This window comes from Rhinopithecus bieti, unplaced genomic scaffold, assembly GCF_001698545.2.
Source record: "Rhinopithecus bieti isolate Rb0 unplaced genomic scaffold, ASM169854v2 scaffold_7398, whole genome shotgun sequence".
Lineage (NCBI taxonomy): Eukaryota > Metazoa > Chordata > Mammalia > Primates > Cercopithecidae > Rhinopithecus > Rhinopithecus bieti.
The window spans coordinates 602,749-625,068 of NW_016805783.1; the positions used below are offsets into that span (position 1 = coordinate 602,749).

General features: G+C 40.6%; 1 protein-coding gene across 2 annotated transcripts in view; it reads left to right on the forward strand.

Annotated features, from left to right (window-relative positions):
* Nucleotides 1-524: 524 nt before the first annotated feature.
* Nucleotides 525-22,320, forward strand: part of CUNH13orf42 (chromosome unknown C13orf42 homolog) — a 32,349-nt gene continuing 10,553 nt past the window's right edge. For both annotated transcript variants that reach the window (XM_017873737.1, XM_017873738.1), the window contains exon 1: nucleotides 525-3,326. In XM_017873737.1, the coding sequence (XP_017729226.1) occupies nucleotides 2,913-3,326 (414 nt within the window). In that variant the 5' untranslated portion in view covers nucleotides 525-2,912. The remainder of the gene's footprint in view (nucleotides 3,327-22,320) is intronic.

Here is a 22,320-nt window from a genome sequence, read left to right on the forward strand (position 1 = left end):
GAGGCTCAGTCAGCTCTTCTACACCTGCTGCCTGTAGCTGCCCCTGCCCAGCACTGCTACACAGAAAATCCTCTGGACTGCTCAGCCGTCACGCTGGGGTTCTGCACTTTACATTTGAGAAATTCTGGAATAAAGCAAGTTTTGTTACACAAGTCACTGTATGCAGATTCTCTGGCCAAGCCTCAAGGTTCTGACACCACCAGGAAGAGGAGTCTGGTTTGAGCCCAGTGAGGAGCACATAGGCAGTGGGGCTGATGTGGAGGGGCTAGGCTGGGAGAGAGGATGCAGGCTCTTCTTTATCCCTGCTTACATGTTTGTCCACATTCCACAATGTCTAAAAAGAGTCAAGCCTGGGGAGCCTGATTTGGGGTTTGATGGGCATTTGTTGTTCCTTGTGATACATTTTGTGGCTAGGTATGGTTGCTCACTCCTGTAATCCAGGCACTTTGGGAGGCCAAGTCAGGAGGATTGCTAAGGCCAGGAGTTCAAGACCAGCCTGGGCAACATAGCAAGACCCTATCTCTACTTAAAACACACACACGTACACACACACATGAAATACACTTTGAAAAGCCACAAGGTGATTTCACACTCATTTTTTACAGCTAAGGCCATGAGAAAATCTAAGTAAGATACGTTAGAGGCAGTCACTATTCTGGATGAATTTCCTCCACCAGCAGAGGTGACGAGTATTTTGTAGGGAGAAAGCATTCTTTCCCCTCACCCGACTAAGTAGGAGCTTCAGGAGGGAGGCGGCTTCAGGACAGGACTGGCATCGGAGGTGACTGATGGGAGTCAGCTGCTGGGCCATGGCTGCTGCTTAATGTCCTGTCCATTTCGTGTTCATTAAGTGTTCTGCAGGGTTGATGTCAGTAGAATTTTCTCAATTTTCTTTCTAGGTCTGACCCTTGGGAAGAATCCAGTAGGAGGTAGGAGTGAAGAAAGGAGAATATAGAGGAAGACAGTTTTATTCTCTTTGTGATCAAGAGATTAGGTCGCTTGTGGCATTCTGGATATGGAGGGAGACTTCATCTTTATTGATTTAAACTCTCTAAATCCATGTAGAATAAGCGTAATCATAAACCCACTGGCACGAACTACTGAGAAAGAATGTGTAGTCATAGCCTGTGGATACCTCTGAGAAGAAGTTCAGTCAGCCATCCATCCGGGTGCTTTGATATTATGCATTAGTTCAGGTAGAGAAGTGGGTCGGAGAGAGATTCCTCCTGGATACCTGGGAACTCAGTGACTATGAGTTCATTGCAGTGAGGGGGCATTGGGACCAGCATAATGGGTTGGAAGCCGGACAGTTGGGTCTGGGGACTGGTTCTGCAGTCGCCTGATTGAGACCACAGACAAGTCTCATAACCTCTCCAGGGTGCCCCTTCTTCATCTGTGAATTGATGACAACTAAAGATGATCATGGAAATAATGCTTCTCTGCCAAGGAAGCTACAAATATTCAATAAGTTAATAGGTGTGGGAACGCTTTATCACTGCTAAAGCATGCTGCAACTGTAAAGCTGAAATGCTCCACATGTGAGGGGCTGTGCCACCCCAGTGCTCAGAAGAATGCCACAGGCAGAGGATGCCCTCAACAGGAGAACATTTATAATGATATTTTACAGTCATATAAAGAAAAGTATGGTTATTGTTCTGATGCAGGATAGAAACATTTAAAAATGTTTTTATTTGCATCACAGACCTCTGAATATCTGAAAAAACCATGAATCTTTTCATTCTCTTAAAACACACACACACCCCACACACAAAGCAAACAGCAAAAATAAACCATGCTAATACATTCATTCAGTAATGCTTTACATACAATTTCTGGGGGCTCATAGTTTCTCTTAGCTCATAGCTTAAAAAAATGACTGAACTAGAGACTGGTGCAGGCTTCTACTCTCTGACTGTAGTCTAGGAGAGAAATGGACTGCATAGAAGAATGAACAACAAAAAAAAACAATGTTTAGCACCTGCCCGAGAAAAATGCTACAGAGAACATCTCTGGAATTCTAATAGATTCATACAACCCTCTTAAAAAAATAGTTTTTGTCTGATCTTAACTAGTCGAAGTTAAAAACGTGCTCAGGCTAAAGAAAGGGTCTACCCCACCAATGTGGCCACCCTTCAGCTCACTGATGCTTTTGTGCAAAAAGTCGTGGTCCGGATATCTGAATCCTCCTCCTGCCTCCACAATGGGCTGCTATCCGGTAACGGCTGCGAGGTCCCATTACCGCAGGGTGAGGCTCCTCCAGGACGCTCAGATGCCTGCTCAGAGCCCGGCTTATCGGAGGATCTGCGAGCTCCTGCCAACGCCCTGGTGTGTCCACTCTGGCCTATCTCAGGGGACTAGATTTTACCCTGAGCAACACATGATTTTTGGGTAAGGGCTGTCCCTGCTAAGTAGAATTTCATTTTGGATTCAGAGAATTCAGAACTGGAGCCAGCTCAGCCCAGGTGGAAATGTAAAAATCCACACCAAGATGAGCTCAAACTGAGTGAAACCATGGCCAGCGATGGAAAGTGAAAAGGAAAGAAAATAACTGAGCAGGCAAAGCTCTGTCCCACTTTCTCCATCCAGCTGGGGCCTTCCACCGGAGAGCACAGAAGCTATTTGCACCAAATGCTTCATAAAGCCAGCCAGGGCACTCGTTTTTAAGCTCACAGTGCACTACCTTCTATCTTCGGGTTGTTATGGCATCTTGGTCATAGGATGTAAACATCCCCCATGGGAGATGTGCAGGTCACCCACCTGATCAAGCCGGTGCTCCCTGGGATCCCAGAGATCAGAGGCCTCCTGGAAGGCAGATGGTGCGAGGCCTGGATGTCGGCTTCTCTCCACGCATCTAGATCAAGTGGCGGCGGCACAGGCAGCTGGAAGGTACCCACAGAAAGAAATCGAGCGCTATGTTCAGAAAGATCCACTCCATCTTTAACTCCAGCCCGCAGAGAAAGACGGCGGCCGAGAGCCCCTTCTACGAAGGAGCCAGCCCCGCAGTGAAGCTGATTCGAAGCAGCTCCATGTATGTGGTCGGGGACCACGGGGAGAAATTCAGTGAGTCCTTAAAGAAGTACAAAAGCACCAGTAGCATGGACACCAGCCTGTACTACCTGCGGCAGGAGGAGGACCGGGCGTGGATGTATTCGCGCACCCAGGACTGCCTGCAGTACCTGCAGGAGCTGCTGGCCTTGCGCAAAAAATATCTCAGCAGCTTCAGTGATCTGAAGCCCCGCTGCACCCAGGGCATTTCCTCAACCTCCTCCAAATCCTCCAAGGGAGGGAAAAAGACCCCTGTCCGGTCTACTCCCAAAGAAATAAAGGTAAGTGCTGCTGAGCAGTACAATTTAGATGAGGGTTCTTCCAAGAGCCTTGGACAACTGTTTGAAAGCTTCTTCCCACCTCTGCGTGGCTAAATTAATCTGACACATTCTGAGCCACAGCGCAATAGTCCTCAGATGCTTTATGTGGCCATCTCCCCAGCCTGGGGAAGGGTGGCTAAGCTCATGTTTATTACTCATTTATTTATTATTAACTTGATTTTAGGTTCAGGGGTACGCATGCAGGTTTGTTATATAGGTAAATTATGTGTCACAAGGTTTTGGTGTACCCAGGAAGCGAGAAGGAGCAGGTAACAGTGTCCACAGAGCAGCTCCGTGGGGAAGACACGGGTTTTGGTGTCAGGCGGCACCATATTCGCGTTGCACATCTGTCATTTACTGCCCAGTGTTATAGGTGAGATAATGCTTGCATGGCATTTGTACGACAGCAAATCATTTTTCAACAAATTATTGGTTTAAAAAAAATTATTGTTGTCACATCTAAAAATTCTGGTGAAAAGTAAAATCATCATACGACTAGATGTTTTCAAATATTGAGGTGCTTAGCCCCATGCAAGCCAAACAACTGGAAGATTCCTCCATCTGTACCTCAGACCCAGGTATGTGGTGGCTCAGGTATAGCCACAGAGAGAGTCTGTGTCTCTTGGGAGATTCCCAGATGGCTTTGGGCACTGGAGGTCTCCAGACAGTCACAAGCATGAAATGAGTGAAAGAAATAATTTGCATTTATCTCTTTGTTTATGCTTATTGCAGTGTTTTGTATATATCGTCTTTTTTTGAGCATCCCAATAAAGCCAGTACAGTAGGTGGGGAGGAACTCCTTCAGTATCACAGAAGGGCAAACAGGCTCGGTGACCCGCCTCTACGTGCTAGGTCACCTAATTTTAATTATGAGCCGGCAATTCATTCCGTTACTCTTTCCTTCATTTCCTCAGACTTATCTTTATTTATAGACAGAGTCTCCTCTGTTGCTCAGGCTGGAGTGCAGGGGCATGATCATAGCTTACTGCAACCTCAACCTCCTGGATTCAAGTGATCCTCTCACCTCAGCTTCCCGAGTAGCTGGAGCTACAGGCACCTGCCACCACATCTGGCTAATTTTAAAAAATTGTTTTGTAGCGACGGCAGTCTTTGTTGCTCAGGCTGGTCTCAAACTCCTGACCTCAAGCAGTCCTCCCACCTTGGTCTCCCAAAGTGCTGGGGTTACAGGTGTGAGATGCCAAACTCAGCCTGCTTTTATTTATTTCTAATGCCCGTAGGTTGAGGCTGTTTTGTTATATACTTCCATCAGTCATTTTCTTGATGACTGGATGAGATGTCTGAAGCAGCAGGCCTGTCTCCCGCTTCCTTGCTTTCTCCCCAGAGTGTCTTGCAGGCCGTGCAAGCTCCATTAATGTTGAATGACTGATTGGCCCACTATCAAATCTCTAGGGCTTGGCCTAACCCAATTGGTTTCAACTGTCTGCATGTTATACCAGGTGGGAGCAGTTTAAATCATCATTTTAACTCTAAAAGTATGTCAGTGTTGGGGGCCCATACAAAAGGGTCCTAATTGTGGGTCCTGGTGCTGACTCTGGCCGGTGAGCAGTAGATTTGTGGGCCAGCTGCCTCTGATGACATAGCGGGTTGCAGTGGTTTCTGGACTCCTTTCCAGCTTGGATATTCTGGGGTTCTAGACACTGGCTAGATTTCCTTTAGGTACTACATTTCCCTGCAAATGGAGCTCTCTCTTATAGGACCTACCTCCCTTCCTTGTTGAGCTATCTGAAGATAGAGGGAGGGAATAGAAGCAGAATGACCAGCTCTAGCCCTTTGAATGGCTGTGCAGAGGCACATGGGCCTGCTATGATGTAGGGATCTCCTTCAGAGATGCCTCTCACCACAGTGCAATCAGGAAAGAGTTTTGAAAGGACACTGAAGTCAATCAGACCAAGATTTGAATTTTAGTTCTATTTACCAGCTGTGTGCATTTGTTAAGGGAAGTTCACCTCTCTGGGTCTGTTTTTCTGTCAGGTAGTAATGGAAATGATAATGTGAGGAGTAGGCTCCTGCACGTAGTTGTTCCTGGCACATACCAGGTACTTACTCCAGTGCTCACTGACCCTGAAATGTTGGGTACAGCAGGCTCTTAGCAGTCTTTTCAACTGTTCTCTTTCCCCATGGCTCTGACAGAAACAGCTGTATGCTGGGCCTGCCTGTGAAATGATGGGTTCAGGCTTCATGGCTGGAGGGGTGGCCCACGGCTGCCTGGGTCTCTGTGCATTGCCAGGACAGGGGACCAGGAGGACTCCTTCACCCTGGAATGCCGTTACCCCATGCTTTGGGAGAAAGCTCTGCTGACATTCCAGATTTAGGGAAAACACCATTCTTTCTCCTGACTACCTACTGTGAGTTGAACTGTATCCCCTCAAAATGTATATGTGGAAGTCCTAACCCCTAGTACCACAGAAGGTGACCTCAGTTAGAAACTAGGTGATTGCAGATGCAATTAGTTAAGATGAGGTCATGCTGGAGTAGGGTGGGCCCTTAATCCCATAGGACTGGTGTTTGCATGAGAAGATGGCCATGTGAGGACACACAGATGCAGGAAGAATGCCACGGACAAAAGCCAAGGACCTACCAGAAGCCAGGAGAAAGGCCTGGAACAGACCCTTCACCAGCACCTTCAGAGGGAGCATGGCCCTGCGGACACCTTCTGGCCTCCAGAACTGTGAGATCTGTAGCTCTAAGCTACAGAAGCCACCCAGTTTGTGGTGCTTTGTTACAGTGGCCCTAAGAAGTGAATATACCCCTCTATAGAATTAGCCTCTTCTCTTCTCCAGCATTGGTCTGAACGCACCTCTATTTTAGCTTTCATCATGTTCTACTGCGGTTTGTTAAAATGTGTGTCTCCCCTGGTGGACTGCAGTGAACTTGGTGAGCTTGAAGCTGAAACAGTATCTTGCTCATTTTTCTATCTCCAGAGCATAGGAGTGAATACTATCAGTTATGTGTAGATGCTTTATAGCCTTTAAAAGTCTGATGTCTTTTGTGCCATACAGAGGGGAGAGCTGGCCTCCATATAGGGAGGGAGCAGTGTTCTCTGTGGCTCCAGGGCACCATGTCAGGCCCTCTCTTCTGCCCTCCGTCCATCCAGATGCAAGCCCCTGGCCTGGCCACAGGACCTAAGTTCCCTTGTCTGTCCCTCTTTTGTGGTAAGATAGTGGCTTTTAAACTATTTTGATTAGGATCCATTGCAGTAAGAAACATATTTTGGTTATTGACCCAGTTTACCCAAACACACAAACAAAACAGAAGTTTTATGAAATAGACTTACTCCTGTTCCTTGCTTAGCACTCTGATGGTTTCCAAAGCATTGTATGCTATTCTAATTTTTTTTTTTTTAAAAGCATTGTCATGACACAATAACTTGATTTCACAAGCCATTACTGGATCAAGAAAAATGGCTTTTATACTCTGGAGTGAGGCTTTCTAACAGGTCCCATTGACATGTGAATGGCATCCAAGTCCAGGGTACCAAATGGTTTGTTATCCCAGCCCCCTGGAGATACCCAGAGCCTGGAAGACCACCCATGTGGGTCGATGGGGGGAGGAAGTCAGGACACGCTAGAAGCGAGGTGAGCCTCGGGTGGGTCTGGGAGCTCCTCCTGGGACCCTGCATGGTGGGGGTCTCTACCAGGCCCTCTGGCAATATACTCCTCCCTCACAATAGGGCATTATAAAAATGAATGAAATATACTTTTGCAACATTTTAAAATCAAAAAAACAAAAATCCATATCTGAGGATTTTTGTGTCAGTGTTGGGAATGAGCTGCAGTTTGGGACTCATTGTTTGGGTGCTAAAAGGTGAGAATTTCTAACTCAGGGCATAATGTGTGTGGCAGAAGGATGGCATGTTTGAAGTATGTCTTGTCAAGGAATGTAGTCACTGAACCAACAGGACAAGCCTCTTCCTGCTCTGGGCACCTTGGGTGTTTCTTGCCAGTGAGGAGGAGCAGTGATGTTCTCTTCTACACCCACTTCCCCTGCTGCCGTGCCATAGCCCAGGCACAGTCAGGAACAGTCAGCTGTTACTCCTGACTTCTAATCACCCTCCAAACCTGACACGTTGGCTATTAGCCCCATTCTACAAAGGAGAAAACTGGGGCCTGGGGGCATTAAGAGATTCGTGTAAGGCTATGCAGTTGATGAAGAGAAAGCCAGGATTTGATCCCAATCTGTATCATGTCAGAACTCACACTCTAGTCAATGTATCCACAGCATCTTTTGACTGGAAAACATGTTTTGATCTTGTATAACATACAAGATGCAAGAGTGTGCACCTTAGGATGCAGTGCAGAGGCTGCTTTATCCTGCACACCTGGTCCAGGGACAGTCATTAGGGAGGCAGCTGCGTCATACTGCACATGGATTCTGTGTAGAGTGAAGCCCTCCCAAAGTGGGAGAGACTGGGCTTCTTTTGTTCAAGAGAAAGCTGGCTGAAAGGGAGTGGCCAGAAGGTATGCTTTAAATTGTTTTCTTTCCACAATCCGTGGATGAAATTTATCTCCATCTTGACTTCTCTTCACATGGCTACATGATTCCAGTTTTACTCTAGGTCTCCATAGCACTGAAATATTGAGTTTGTATATCATCTACTTTTGCACTTCTCAATACACACTAGGAAAAGAGCTGAGGAAACAGTGCAAGCACAGCTACAATCAGAACTTCATGATGGGTAGGTATTATGTCCTGAAATCATTTTTCAACAAAATACTTTCATATCTCTCAGCTCATCCTACGAGGTATCTGATATGAAGTATCTATGGCAGCTGGATTAGCTTCTGCATAGCTGAATTAGCTTTTGTATCATATCAGAACTCACACTATCAATATATCTACAGCATCTTTTGACTGAAAACATATTTTGATCTTGTATAACCAAGATTCAAGAGCATACAGAATTGTTAAGTTGCAACAGAAATTGGAAAATCGGGAGAGAAAAAGAATCATAGAAAATCAAGACCACTCAAAATAATATGCAGATCATAGAAGCTAATTCAGCTGCCATAGATGAGCCTTAGATTTGGCTCTGTCCTTGCTGGAAGCTAAGATAAAAAGAGCTGGACTTGTTTCAAAATTCTGATGATCTGAGAAGAACCATACCCATTGCTTAGGGAGTGAGATTTTTCTTCTGGCTTTGAATTGCAAAATATCTCATATGGCACTTGACTAAGGGAGTCTTGTGTGATGTGGTTAGTGATGCCCTTAATAATATTTTAGTAACAGTTTATTAATATATCACTCACTTGTCCCTTAACGTATATTTATTGAGCACATACTATGTGTCAGGAGCTGTTCTAGATGCTGGTGAAGAAGACAAAGTCCCTGTCCTCATGGGGGGAGTCAGTCTTGTGAGACAGCAAGACCAGAGTTCCTATGGTGATTTCTCAGAGTCCCAGCTATAACAACACAGGATGTTGTCCTGAACTGCATCTTAGTGAGAGACTATGGATTGGCAGCTTAGCTGAGCTCAGTAGCTTCTGCCAGTCCCTTCTGAGCCCAGGGAAGAATTCTAATGCCAGAGGTATGGATAGATCACACACCCTTCCAATGGCCTTTGTCAAAATCCTTTGAAGAATTGGTTCACCCCAGGAGAGAAAAATGTCTGTGAAAAGTAACAAGTTGTCCTGTGTGATTTTTGCTCTTCCCACTCCACCCTGCATCCTAGCATGTTAGACAGCCGATTGCTCCCTGTGCAGTTTGTTCCAGGGTTATGTATGGGATGTGACTGGCTTCAGACTGTGTGTGTGCCTTTCCTCACTTTCTTGTTCTTGTTCATTTCTTCAAGCTGCAGCCCTCTCCTGCTATGACAAGCCCTGGGTTATTTTACTTCTCTCTTTTCTCACCTACTCATAAACATCACTTTTCTTAGCTTGGCTTTTTTTTTTTTTTTAAATAATAGCTTTAATTCACATACCTAAAACTCACTCTTTCGGAGTGTACAAGTCAGTGGTTTTTGGTCTATTCAGTATTGTGTAATCTTTACCACCATCTAACTTGAAAGCATTTTCATTACAAATTTAAGCTTTATTTTGGTGTGGTACAACAAATGTAACATAAATTTTACCATTTTCACGCAGCACTTCATGGTTCCTGAAATGAGTGCTTTTTAGTGTCCTCAGATTATGGGTAATGAAGTCTATTACAGTTAACAAATTCTTAAGAAATTAAATACTTTTCTCAAACTCCTGGACTCAGGCAATCCGCCCACCTCAGCCTCCCAGAGTGCTGGGATTACAGGTGTGAGCCACTGTGCCCCACGTACTAAATGCTTTTCTTTGAATGACTTTGTATCAATTTTTTTAAAACTAAAAGTACATACTACTAGATATCTTTCAAAATGTTAATAGCCAGACAATAACCAGGGTCTTTCACACTAGTCTCCCATGAGCTTTTCCAAATTATCATTTATATAAATGCATAATAATTCATCCAGAGGACTATTAAGCCCTAATTAACGTATTTTTAGAATACTTTATTAAAGTATTGTTAGTAGTACCCTAGAAAATGAATTCCTTAAAAGATCGTGGACCCTCTCAAAGTACCTCATTTAGAAATCAGGAGAATGTTTTTATAAAAGGTTTGACAATTATTTCTTTAGATGTGAAACAGCCTTTTAAAGTAAGCTATTTTTAAACTACCATTTTAACTATTTTAAAAGGTACAATGCAGTGGCATTAAGTACATTCACAATGTTGTGTAGTGATCACTACCATCCATCTCCACAACTTTTTCATTCCAAACAGAAACTACACCCATCAAACACGAACTCCTCATTTCCCCCTTTCCCCAGTCCATGGTAGTCTCTGTTCTACTTTCTGTCTCTGTGAATTTGCCCATTTTAGCACCTGACATAAGTGGAATCATACTCGTTCTTCTGTGTCTGGCTTATGGCACTTAGCACAACGTCTTCAAGGCTCGTCTATGTTGTTGAATGTGTCAGAGCTTCCTTCAATTCTTTCTTTCTTTTTTTTTTTTGAGACGGAGTCTCGCACCGTGGCCCAGGCTGGTATGCAGTGGCGCGATCTTGGCTCGCTGCAACCTCTGGGTCCCAGGTTCAAGTGATTCTCCCGCCTCAGCCTCCTGAGTAGCTGAGACTACAGGTGCGTGCCACCACGCCCGACTAATTTTTGTATTTTTAGTAGAGACAGGGTTTCACTATGGTGGCCAGGTTGGTCTCTAACTCCTGGCCTCATGATCTGCCCACCTCGGCCTCCCATAGTGCTGGGATTACAGGTGTGAGCCACTGCGCTTCGGCCCAGAACTTCCTTTCTTTCTATGACTGATCAGTCTTGGTTTCAATGGGAGGTGAAGAGGAAAAGTTGAAGCCTGTGCTCTGCATCTGACCAGTGTGCTTGCTGGTATTTGGGGTCCTCCCTGAGGACAGCTCCCCACACTTTTAGGGCCAGAGAAACAGCAACAACCACAGGCCACTTTGAGAAATGGGCCACCTAAGTGAACCCAGGCCTGGCTAGATCACAGAGAAGAGGATCGGGAGGCTGGCAACAGAGCCAGGCTGCTGTTTTGGGGTTGGCAGCAGAATCCTATGGAACCCCATGGCTCCCACACAGTCCAGATGGTTCACACTGGACATTTTCTCAGGCGGGGCTTACTTGTTGATATGGCTTGGCTCTATGTCTCCACCCAAATCTCATCTCAAATTTAATTTCCATGTGTCAAGGGAGGGAGGTGACTGGATCATGGGGGCAGTTTACCCCAGGCTGTTCTCATGATAGCGAGGGAGTTCTCATGGGATCAGGTGGTTTTAAAAGTGTGGCACTTCCTCTCTTGCTTGCTCTTCTCTTTCCTGATGCCTTATGAAGAAGGTACTTGCTTCTCCTTCACCTTCTGCCATGATTGTAAGTTTCCTGAGGCTTCCCCAGCCATGCGGAACTGTGAGTCAATTAAACCTCTTTCCTTGATAAATTACCCAGTCTCAGGTATTTCTTTATAGCAGTGTGAACACGGACTAACATGCTGGTCACCCACCACAGTCAGAAGAAACCTCATTAATTCTCTCATGGATCCCTGAGTAGCTTGGATTTCTGATATGTCTGCCTGGATAAACTAGTTGCAAAATATACACCCCTCCCTGACCCTCAACTAATGAAACTCACCTGTTATAAGAATGGTTTAAAAAAAGCCTGTTGAATTGTGAAGAATACCTGTCAAAAGTGATTGATTTTTAGTGAAAATAGTTTTATTCTGAAAATAGTTAGCTTTCAGAATTAATTTTCTATTAAGGCCACGCAGCCTTGGTTCATAGAATGAGACCATATCAACAGCCTGTAGAGGCTCCTTCTCCTCTATGGCAGGAGGGTCTGAATCCAGTTCATCTAAAAAGACTCCAAGTCGTCCGTATATTAATTGCATATGCGATAGGAAGTAGGTTCTGGATCTGTTTTATACCATTGAGAATTATTTTTCAGATCTGTTGAGAATTTCTGCAAACACAGTGATATTAAAATGCAGGTTTTCTGTGAGCATCAGTTACTGGCAGAGGCTGGGGAGCTGTCTCTATCACTTGGCCAGTGTCTGGTTTACATAGTTGAAAGGCAGTAAAAATTCAATATGAATTGCAAAAAATTTCCTATTATGCTTGGCAGAGCTCTCCGCAAGATGGCAGATAGTATAATAATGATTGATAACCGTGCATATGATTCCTGCAGTCCTCTCAGTCAAGCTGCAAGACGTGTAATTATATTCCTAATCTATCCTCTGAGCACAAGCTGTTTGCTCTGCCTAGAAACAATACTTCCTCCTCCCTTTTTTCTTTCCCCTACACCACCTTGTTCACCTGGCTAACTTCTTGTCCTTTGAGACAGCAGATACAGTACTTCCTGGGAAGCCTTTTCTCACATCCACAATTCAACACAATGGATTTCCCTCCTCCCTATGTCTGAGCCTTGTTTTAGCACTCAGCATACTGTAATTGTCTGTTCTTTTGCTTATCTATGCCACCAACTGTGAGCTCATTGAGCAGAGGCATCGTATCTTATTTATCTTTTTAACTCCAACCTCTAGTATGGTTTTAGGCACATGGCAGATGCTCAGTAAACCAATTACCTGAGAAACTCCAATTGTAATTTAGGAAGGAAACTGTTACAAACTTTGATGGAAGATCTGGAAAAGTCATAGATGTGTGGTTTTGATGAGTAGAGGTTTGCCTTTTCTTTTTTTTAGTGGAATAGAATATAGTTTGAGTATATTCGTGTGGAATCATATCCTGATAATTAAAATAGCCATTTGTAATTGATTAGAGCCCACCATCAAAAACACATGATATACATTTTTTCTGATAAGAAAGTTATATTTGCTTATAAGATGAAATTCATAACACACAGAAAAGTATAGGGAAGAAAATAAAAATATCTTAGAATCCTACCATCTAGATAGAGATATTCACTATATAATTTTTAGGTATATTTTCTTATAGTCATTTTTTTTTCTGTGTATTTGTACATATGTGCATTGAGGTTGTAAGATAAAATGAAGAATGTCTAGCAAAAATTAGAATTTTTTAGTATAAGGATGTCCCATGTAATATTTGGCATGTATTTATATGAAAAATTATTCATTGTTTACCTGAAATTAGTCCTTCAACAGTCATGCTTTATTTTCATTTGTTAAACCTGGCAAACCTAATGTCCATATATGTATAAATGTACTAAATTTGGTTCATACCATATATACATCTTTGTATTCTCTTCTCAGTTAATGTTATATATTATGGGTTCTTTTCCATCTCATTAACTACTTTTTGTAAACAAAAGCTTAAAAGGCAAATTTAACAGCTCACCTTCTTTAAAAAATTGCTAAACATTATAAATAAACACATTTTACTCTATGTCTATAAGGCATTTAGCAGAGATTCCTAAAGTGTGATTAATGGGTTGAAGGCCAAAGGTCATTATTTTTTAGGGATTCTTTTACATATTACTTTCCAGAAACATTTTACCCATTTATGCTTTTCATCAGCAGTAGGTTTCTAATAAACTCTTCTTACTGCATTTTATCAGCATCAAGTACTGTCGTTAATTTTAAGTTTGCCAATTTGATAAATTATAGTATCTTAAGGTACTTTTATTATTGCTTGCATAATTACCTTTGCAAAGGGTCATTAAAGAATGACCTTTTTTATCATTATAAAAATGCATACTTCTTATTTAGTGGATTGTTCATTCATGTCTTTATACATTTTCTTTTGGCTGTATTAAAGTTTTGTTATTCATTTATAGGGACTCTTCTTATATTTTGTTATTTGCAGGGATTTTTAAGGATATTAGTGTATTGTCTTCCATATGTGTTAAAATATTTCTCCAAGTTATTATGCATCTTTTCATTTATTTGACATTTTCTGATGTGCAGATGCTACTTATTTTTTTGTCGTCAATTTTCATCTGTGATTTCTTACATTGCTTTCATGCTAAGAATGTCCTTCCATGTTTCAAGGTCAAGTGCATATTTGCCATATTATCCTTTTTATAATAGTTTCATTTTTCTTTTTTCTTTTTTTTAAACCAATCCCTTTGTCTATCAGCAATTTATTTGGATATGTAGTAGGAACTGAGAACACAACTTGAATTTTTCCCAAATAGCAAAGTTTTCCAACACTATTTATTGACAACTGGCATGTATATAAGGGTGTACATTCCTTCTCTTAATGGACTGTGACATTTCACTTACTGTCTGTGAAGATTTTACACTATGCTTTAAGTCTATTAATTCAGTTCTATCAGTTAGGCTTCTAACAGTTTGATATATATGAGCAACATTTTATTAACTTAGTGTTTTGTTAAAGCCAAATGATCATTTAGATGACATATAAGGCCAGGAGTTACCAGGGGCTGGCAAAATAAATAACAGCTTTAAGATTATAAAGCTGGGCCAGGTGAGATGGCTCATCCTTATAATCCCAGCACTTTGGGAAACTGAGGTAGGAGGATTGCTTGAGGCCAGGAGTTCGAGGCTGCTGTGAGCGATGGTCACAGCACTGCACTCCAGACTGAGTGACAGAGAGCTATTCTTCCTCTAAGCAAACAAAAACAAATACTACAAAGCTGGGGAAAAAGTAAGCCTAAAACTGTCCAGTGAGTCTACAACCTCTATTACCAGAAACAAAAGATATGCAGCTGGTCTCCCAAAACCGTTTTAATGTTTAGCTATAATAGATAATACCATAGTTCAGTTATACTAGAGTTTCTGACAAACTTCTTATTTTTATCTCTTTGTGATAATTTTCTCAGCTCAATTTCACTGATTTTTCTTCAGTCCTGGCAAGTTGACTATTTAGCTCATCTGTTGAAAATTTGTATGTGGCTATGTGTGCTTATGTATTTAAATTTCAGTGATAATACTTTTTTCTAAGATTTTTTCTTCTCAGTTTACAGTTCTTGTTTCATAAACTCCCACTCTTTTTCCGTAAAACCCTATTCAATTATGAGCATACATTTCCTTGGGTGTTGTAGTATAAAAGAAATAGATAAGTATCACTTTTGACTTGGTCCTGTATCTCCATCCCAAGGATAGCAAGAGGCAAAAAAGATGCACTAGATGGAACTTTTAAGGTTTAAAACCAGAAAAACCTTATTTGGTAATATTAAATTGCTTGTGGGTACATTTGACTTGTTTTGCATTTAATTTCACCTAGCTGAATGATCCAAGTATAAAACAAACTTCTCAATCAGGACCAATTCTACATTTGACCCTGGAAATTTGATCACCAATATTGACATTCAGATTCCTAGGCATGATTATCCCAAGAAAGTATTATTAGTACTTCGTAGAAATCAGAAGTATAGAGTTCCTAAAAATTTGCCAAATTAAGTCCCAAAGTATAAATTAGCAACATATGAATTGGTTGGAAAATATAATTAGGTAATGGCATGTATATAATGGTGTACATTCCTTCACTCAACACATAGTTATTACTCCACACCAGGCACTGAAATAGATGCTCGATGTTCATACGTAAAGACAATATATTTGCCCTAATGCAGCCCATAGCCTGAGGCAGCAACTCCCAGTGTCATTGTTTGAGCCACACTGGTGTGTTGAGGTGCCTTGGATGAGAAACAGGTGGAATTACAACCAGAAACTTGGGAGTTGTGAATATCCTACAACCTGTCTCATGTTTGCAGCTGGCAGTGTGCATTTATCAATAGGGGTATGTCATATTCGTGAGTGTTATTTGCCAAAGTCATCTCACAGAAGAGGTTGAGGATCATTGGTCCAGTGTGAATTAATACAGTGTGCAATGTGGATCTAGCCAATGAGATAGAAAATGAGCATAGAAAAGATGTGCCTGGATCTGTCTGCAGCAATTGGTGAAAGCTTCAGAGAGGAGATGACACATAAGCTGACCTCTGAGGAGATGAGGGGAATTGCCAAGTAGAAGAGGTGAGAGGGGGCTGGATGCTTAGCGGTGGTCTCCTTGGCATTGGCTGGGTTCTCCTTTCTGACAGAATGTTGCTGTTTACAACTGGAAGTTTATTTTGTAGAATTTAGATCTCTTGCAGAAAAATACTGACAGAGCCCAGAAGAAAATGAATAGACTGGAGAAGCAGGCAGCCCAGGTACCCAGAGGGTGGAGAAGCCAAACAGGATGGCAAACTGATATGAAACACACACAAAAATAATAATATAAAATTAGAAACTGCCCTTGAGGAATTAGAAATTGAAATGAGAAATGCAAACGAGTTTTGTTTGGAAAGTGCAAAGGATTCCATCTGAGAAAAGTAATCTGAGGCCCAGGCCTGGGGTGGGGAGATGGAGCAGGGAAGACGTGGAAAATGATAACCCTAAGGCCATGGAGGGTTAAATGTGAAAGGCAAACTGGAGTGGAGCTGGCAATGTGATACGGATGCTCTTAGAGAAAGCTTCTCCCTGGGCTACTTCAGGGCTGATGGCAAAGGTGGACCCTGTGAAACTCAGCCAGGAAGGCTGCAGCAGGAAACATCTTGCATTACATTTGGCATTTCCAAAGACCAAAAGGTCTGGGCTAGAAAAAAAAATCAAGATTGGGAGGGAAGCAATCCACTTTTGCTTGGAGTTGTGAGTTCAGGGAGGGAAGACTATTTTGGGTTTCATCTAGGGGTGTTGATGACTGAAGTCTCATTTTGTACAACCACCTCTTTGTAAAGTAGATTTTCCTGTGACAATAGCCTGAGCCCTGAAGGAATCACTGTGGGAATGTCATAGTGTAGGTTAGAAAGCCCCATGGAAATTGTGAGAAGGCAGAAAAAACTGAACTCAGCCTGAGTTCAATCCAGGAATAGAAAAGGCTCAGCCCTGACTTGTAGTTTAGACTTGGTACTTAGAAAATCATCATAGAATCCATTTGATGACCTTTAAAAGTGTAATTTATGAAAGGACAATAGAAGCTCTATTAACAAACCGTACTTAATTAACTTGCCAGATTACTTGATGCTCACCATTCTCTCATTAAGACATCCAGAGCAAGCTGGGTATTTATAAGTGGAAGCCTATCTCTAACTATAGTATTACAGGAAAAATACAAAATGACATATGACAAGACTTTTCATTGCTGTAGTAATAGCAAAAGATTGCAAACTACCCAAAGATGTATCAATAGGGGATTGTTGTTTGTATCTATGCCTGTCTGTACAATGGAGAACTACGCAGCTATTAAAAGGGATGAGGAGGATTTCTATTTACTGCTATAGAGTGATCCTCAGGATACACTGAATGAGGAAAGCAATACTCACAGGTGTACATGGTATGCTCCTTTTTGTTTTTTTTTAAAGCAGTAAGTACAAATTTACTTGCTTGCTTATATTTTTGAAGAAATGATAGAAAGATAAACAAAATACTAAAGCAAAGATAGAGGAAATGAAGAGAAGGGACTGACATGAAAGCAAGCCCTCTCTTGAGTGTTAGTTATAGTTTTGGTTTTGGAGCCATGCATATTATTTACATAGTTTTAACATATTAAAGCAAAAGAAAAGCAATCCTTAAAACATAAAACCCAACTGAAGCATAGGAATCTAACAAATTACCAAGTCAAAAGCATAATTACACAGCAAAACGTTATTTCAAGAGACTTTAAAACAGAATTTTCGTTTTTCAATCCAAAGACAAAACACATAACACACACACACATGCACACAGATGCACACATACATCTTAAACTGCATTCAGTGGACTTACTATTGATAATGTTGGTGTTACTATTTTGAAATGATTATATATAGTAGGGCAAAATAAATAAAATTATGAATGTTGCATGGAACCAAGATATTCAGTTTAATAGAGATACAAATATGAATTAAAGAAGTTAAATATGAAATCTCTACTATTCAATTTGAATTAGAGAGACTGTCAGTTTCTGCTCAGGATGTGTACAATGGGAAAGAATATCACTCTCAGACTTTCAAGGCCATGGAGAAGGCCACATCCCCAGGGACACAGCGCCTACCTGAGGCCGGGGCTTTATCAGAAAACAGTGAATGCCCTTCTGCCTCTCACCACCATCCTAACAAGCATCAGGTAGAAACTGACAGTGGAATACTGCTAACAGAGGGGCAAAAGTGTGGAGGGAGACCCTTTCTTTAGGAAAGCACAAAGGAAAGACCTAAAGCTGAGGATGCAGCAGACATTGAGGACCAACTCTGGAAAATTAGCCTCTACTTTAAACACAAGGTATTTCTGGAGAGATTTAAAGTCTGTGATGCACTTGGAGTAACCATAGCAACAACAGGCCCAGTCCCAGCTAAAATCTTATCTAGATTGATTCAAAGCCAAACTAAAGGCCTAGCCAAAGGAAAGACCATTTGCAGACACAAAAACTTCAGTGTCTACTGACCTACATAAAATGCCTGGCTTTCGACAAAAAATTATGAATTATATGAAAAAGCAAGAAAAGAACAATGCAGTGCCAAGCTACAAAGCAACTGATAGAACCAGACTCAGACATGAAATGAACATTGGAACCATCAGATGGGAAAATTTTTAAAAACTATAATTAAGATGTTAAAAGCCCTAATGGAACAGGTGGAAAACACACAAGATCAGATGGATAATTCCAGCAGAAAGATGGAAACCATAAGAAAGAACCAAATGAAAAGAGTAGAAATGAGCAGCACAGAACAGAGATGAAGAATGCCTTTGCTGGGCTTATCAATAGATTTGACACAGCTATGGAAAACATCAGTAGACTTGAAGATGGGTCCAAAGAGATGAGCAAAACTAACACAAAAAGAAGATATAGTTTAAAAAAAAAAAAAAAAAAAGAACAGAGCATCCAAGAACTATGGGATGACATCAGGCGGTCTAATATACGTGTAGTTAGAATCCCAGAGAAGAAGAAAGAGAGAAGGAGATATAAGAAATATTTGAGGGAACAATGGCTGACAATTTCCCCCAAATTAATGACATACTTTGAACCACAGATCTAAGAAGTTAAGAAAACACCAAACAGGATCAATAACAACAACAACAGCAACAACAATGATAAAACCGACATATATCATAATAAAATTGCTGAAAAGACAAAGAGAAAAAAGACACATTACACAGTATAACTAAGATAAAAATTACAACAAATTTCTCATCAGAGATGATGCAAGCCAGGAAACAATAGAGTTGTATTAGTCTGTTCTCACACTGCTAATAAAGACATACCCAAGACTGGGTAATTTATAAAAGAAAGAGGTTTAATGGACTCACAGTTCCACATGGCTGGGGAGGCCTCACAATCATGGCAGAAGGCAAAGGAGAAACAAAGGCACATCTTACATGACAGCAGGCAAGAGAGCTTTTCATGGGAACTCCCCTTTATAAAACCATCAGATCTCAAGAGAATCACTATCATGAGAACAGCACAGGGAAGACCCACCCCCATGATTCCATTATCTCCCACAGGGTCCCTCCCATGACACATGGGAATTATGGGAGCTACAATTCAAGATGAGGTTTGGGTGGGGACACAGCCTAACCATATTAAAAGTGGTATCTTTAAAGTGCTGAAAGAAAGAAAAAAAATACTTGTCAACAGAGTTCTATACTCAGTGGAAATATCTTTTAAAACATGAAAGCAAAAGAAATATTTCTTAGACAAGCAAAACCTGTGAGAATTCATTTTTCAGCAGACCTGTAATATAATAAATAGTAAGGATATTTTTTTGAAGAGTAAATGTGGTACCAGATAGAAACTTAGATCCACACAAAGAGGTGAGGAGGACTGGAAAAAGGTAAAAATACAATTTGTGGGTTTAAAATATTTTAAAATTCTCCAAATTATAACAAATTGTGTAAAGAAAAGAGGGTAGCAATGTATTGTGTATTTACAGCATAATTAAAAGTGAAATGTATTGTAGCAATAATACAAAGTGTGGGAAGAGGAACTGTGAACACGCTCTTTTAATTTGAGTTGCAAATATCAGTATGAACTCAAGATGTTTTATTTCTAAAAAATTAGTATTTCCTCATTTTTTTGCACTGAAAAGGCCTAGAAGTAATGACAACCCTGTAGCAATAAAATCCCTAACATGTATATTGTGCTGTCTAAATACCACTTCCAACTAAAAATTAAGGTTTTTTTGGAGAAGTAACAGAATCTAGGTCTGGAGTGGAAAAGGTACAAGATGAATATTGGGCATTTATGTCTAAAAGTTTGGAGGTTCTCAAAGATACTAGGATTGTGTCAAAGAGACTCAGGATCCACCTTGAAAGAGTTCTTGCTATCAAAATACAGGACAGTGTGAGCATCAAAAAGGATAATTACAACTGATGAAAATACATCAAATATGTTAAAAATATGTGAATTTTAAATAATATCCCCCTCCAACCAAACAAGCAAGTGAACCTTATTGGTTACCTCGAAAACTTTCTAGGGTATCAATTTATTATATGAGAGAAAAAAAGCAAGTATTCTGCCATTCCTAAACAGACCATGTGGTTGACATGGGAAAGTTCTTTATACCAAAAGCACAGTTAATAAATGCAGGAAGGTTGAAGAACTGGAAAAGCAATATTTTGCAACTAGTAGTAAAATAATGAATCTAAATAATGATTGCTAAAAGCATTAAGTAAAAGGTAGATGGCAAATTTTCTAGTAGATGGATCCAAGCAACATCACATAAACCCCAATCAACGTCAACATTGCATAAAACAGGAAAACATGTGCTGTGTGCCTCCTGGTGTGTGATACACAAAACCACTAACCTTATTATTAAAAAATTAAATCTGAATTGAATTAACCTTTAAATCTGAACTTTGCAATTCAGTAGCCACCAGTCACATATGACTATTTAAATTTAAATTTAAGAATTAAAAGTTCAGTTCCTCAATCACGGTAGCCACTTTTCAAGTACTCAATAGCCACACGTGGCTAGTGGCTACCGTGTCGGACAGTGCAGATGTAGAACATTTCCAGCACTACAGAAAGTACTACTGGACAGCCTTGCTCCAGATCTGAGTACCAGATACAGGGAATTTGAGGAATAAAGAAACATGTGAACCAATACCCAGAAGAAGGAGTCTGTCAAATCTAGAATGTGAGAGAGTCTGTAGAACAAAAGACACAGATTCTTCAATTAAATGACCTGCATAAATCATTAAAGAGACTTAAACAGGTAGCAACAAAATGTGGACTTTGTCTGGATCCTAACTTGAACAAACCAACTTGCACAAGACATTTTGAGTCAGTCAAGAAAATAGAACTAGGTGCTTGCTGATATTAAGTGCTTGCTGATATTAAGAAATTATCAGTTTTGTTGAGTATAATAATATTGTGGATAATGTTGCTGAAAACTCTTATCTGTTAAGGATACATTTTGAAGTATTTATGAGTAAAATTATCTTTAGGATTAGCTTCCAGAAAAAAAAGTGAGAGGTTGATAGATGAACAAGAATGGCAGAAAGGTGATGGTTGTTGCTGATGATGAGTATATGGGGTTCATGGTTCTATTTTCTACAGTTTTGTATTGAAAATTGTTTGTAATAAAACATTTTAAAACTAGGATATGTCTATGTACTTCTCAGCTTCACAAGTTGAATGACGTGCTTATTAAAATTAAGTTATATTTGTTCTCAAACTGGTTTATATAATTTGGACTTATAATTTATAATCATTTATTTTAATTAAATATTATAAAATATGAATGATAAAATCTAATTTCTTTTATGGAAACTAAGTTGAGTGTTTTAGAAAGATTCACTAATAGAGAGTTGCTTTTTTAAAAGCAACAAAGTGAGGTTTGGACAAAACAAATGTGACAGACTNTGCAGGAAGGTTGAAGAACTGGAAAAGCAATATTTTGCAACTAGTAGTAAAATAATGAATCTAAATAATGATTGCTAAAAGCATTAAGTAAAAGGTAGATGGCAAATTTTCTAGTAGATGGATCCAAGCAACATCACATAAACCCCCAATCAACGTCAACATTGCATAAAACAGGAAAACATGTGCTGTGTGCCTCCTGGTGTGTGATACACAAAACCACTAACCTTATTATTAAAAAATTAAATCTGAATTGAATTAACCTTTAAATCTGAACTTTGCAATTCAGTAGCCACCAGTCACATATGACTATTTAAATTTAAATTTAAGAATTAAAAGTTCAGTTCCTCAATCACGGTAGCCACTTTTCAAGTACTCAATAGCCACACGTGGCTAGTGGCTACCGTGTCGGACAGTGCAGATGTAGAACATTTCCAGCACTACAGAAAGTACTACTGGACAGCCTTGCTCCAGATCTGAGTACCAGATACAGGGAATTTGAGGAATAAAGAAACATGTGAACCAATACCCAGAAGAAGGAGTCTGTCAAATCTAGAATGTGAGAGAGTCTGTAGAACAAAAGACACAGATTCTTCAATTAAATGACCTGCATAAATCATTAAAGAGACTTAAACAGGTAGCAACAAAATGTGGACTTTGTCTGGATCCTAACTTGAACAAACCAACTTGCAC